Source organism: Cricetulus griseus, unplaced genomic scaffold (genome assembly GCF_003668045.3).
Source record: "Cricetulus griseus strain 17A/GY unplaced genomic scaffold, alternate assembly CriGri-PICRH-1.0 unplaced_scaffold_1, whole genome shotgun sequence".
NCBI lineage: Eukaryota > Metazoa > Chordata > Mammalia > Rodentia > Cricetidae > Cricetulus > Cricetulus griseus.
In genome coordinates, this window is record NW_023276808.1 from 8,915,355 (window position 1) to 8,917,015 (window position 1,661).

General features: G+C 39.0%; 1 protein-coding gene across 1 annotated transcript in view; it reads right to left on the minus strand.

Moving 5' to 3' along the window:
* Positions 1-1,432, minus strand: part of LOC113838031 (zinc finger protein 431-like) — a 5,218-nt gene extending 3,786 nt beyond the window's left edge. The window contains exon 1 of the mRNA XM_035453558.1: positions 1,400-1,432. Coding sequence (XP_035309449.1) covers positions 1,400-1,432 — 33 coding nt within the window. The remainder of the gene's footprint in view (positions 1-1,399) is intronic.
* Positions 1,433-1,661: the final 229 nt, after the last annotated feature.

The following is a 1,661-nucleotide window of genomic DNA, read 5'->3' on the forward strand; positions in this document are numbered from 1 at the left end:
GGAATCTTTGAAATCCTTACAAAATATTCAGCAGTGAAAATATAAATGCAATCAATTTAGTTTAACTTTGCATTTATGCAGGAGTAAAACTTTATGGGCAATCAATCTTTTAAAGCCTTTGCATGTTAAAATCATTCTTGAGAACCTGAAAAAGATTCTGAGGGCTTTTCATTATCAAGTGATTGGTGGGATCTTTAGCCATCACACTTCTGATCAGATACACAACAGTATTTTATAGAAGAATTTGCCAGTGTCAACAATCTGTACAAACATTATGATGTCCATTTTTATATTGTTGCTCCAACACACTCATGGAAGTCATATGTGTAGAAAAAAAAGGTTCGGCCAAAGAAACACACCCCAATCCAGGAACTAGGAACAGTGAAATAAACAGACTTTTTAAAATGAATCTGGAGTCAAAGAAACATACCCTGAAAGAAGACCCAAATAATTAAAAAGGGCTAGTGAAACAAACACAATTGGCCCTGTAACCAAAGCCAAAGAAACAAACTCTATCCCTGATAAGCTGAGGAAAAATCCAACCAATATCTGAGCTCAAAACCAACCAATCCCCAAGCAGGGATCCATTCATTCTCAAGGGTTTTTCAATCTCAGGGATTGAAGTTTTACCAATTAACATGCTGAGAAATATTCTCCATGAAAAACCTGTTTCTCTAGGAAGACATATATAAACACTGTGCTTCTTCAGTTGGAATATAGCATTTTCCACAATGGTAGTGGCAGTCAATTTCCTGGATTCCTCCCACTCAAGTAAATCTCGTCCATCAGTTTCAGTAAAAATCTTATTTTCACAGAGTGGATCCATTTCCTAGTTGAGTGGATCAGACAATCAACATACACTTCTGCTGGGAGACTCCCTTAAGGGAGCAGAGGAGGAGAAAAATCTTTTCACTGATCCTGTAGCAGACTGTTACTTTTCTGGATCAGTTTCCCCCATAGTTGAGTGAAGAAGAGAAGTGACAATTTGGGCTCGAGCTAAATAGAAATGGTTATCATTGCTTGGAAACTCCCTATGGAGTGAGGAGAGGAGAGGAGAGGAGAGGAGAGGAGAGGAGAGGAGAGGAGAGAAGGAATGGACACTTCTGGTAATAAAGACTAACAGCAGAGTGGAGCAATGCTCAGTTGTAATGATTCTGAGAAAGGCGCCGGAGTGCTACATCCTGCACAAGGAACACCTCCCCCTTTAACAAAACTTCATGTGTAGCCTGACTTCCTGACAGTCAGATTACCCTTTTCCTCACATCTGTGTGATTCCACGATACCTTCCCTTCATAGCAGGATGTGAAGCCTCACATTGGACACTCAGGGTAGATTTTTCTTCAGAGCCCTTGGTATCCAAAGATTCAGTAATAAAATGACATCTCAAAAGTCGTGATACCTTTGTCTTCAGAGCTGCAGGTATCCAGGCCATCTTCCCTTCACAGATGAAGGTATAGGTTGACTTATGACATTAGGGATACCTTTCCTTCCATAGCTGAAACACTTGCACTGTGATTTTAAATGATAGTGTATCAATTTTAGATTTATCCTTCTCTTCAAGTGCATTAATTAGCTACTTCATGTGTAAAGCTTATTAGTTTGTATTATTTTCTCTCCTCTTTAATGATACAGGAGCTTCATTAAAATTTGCATGGCATCGA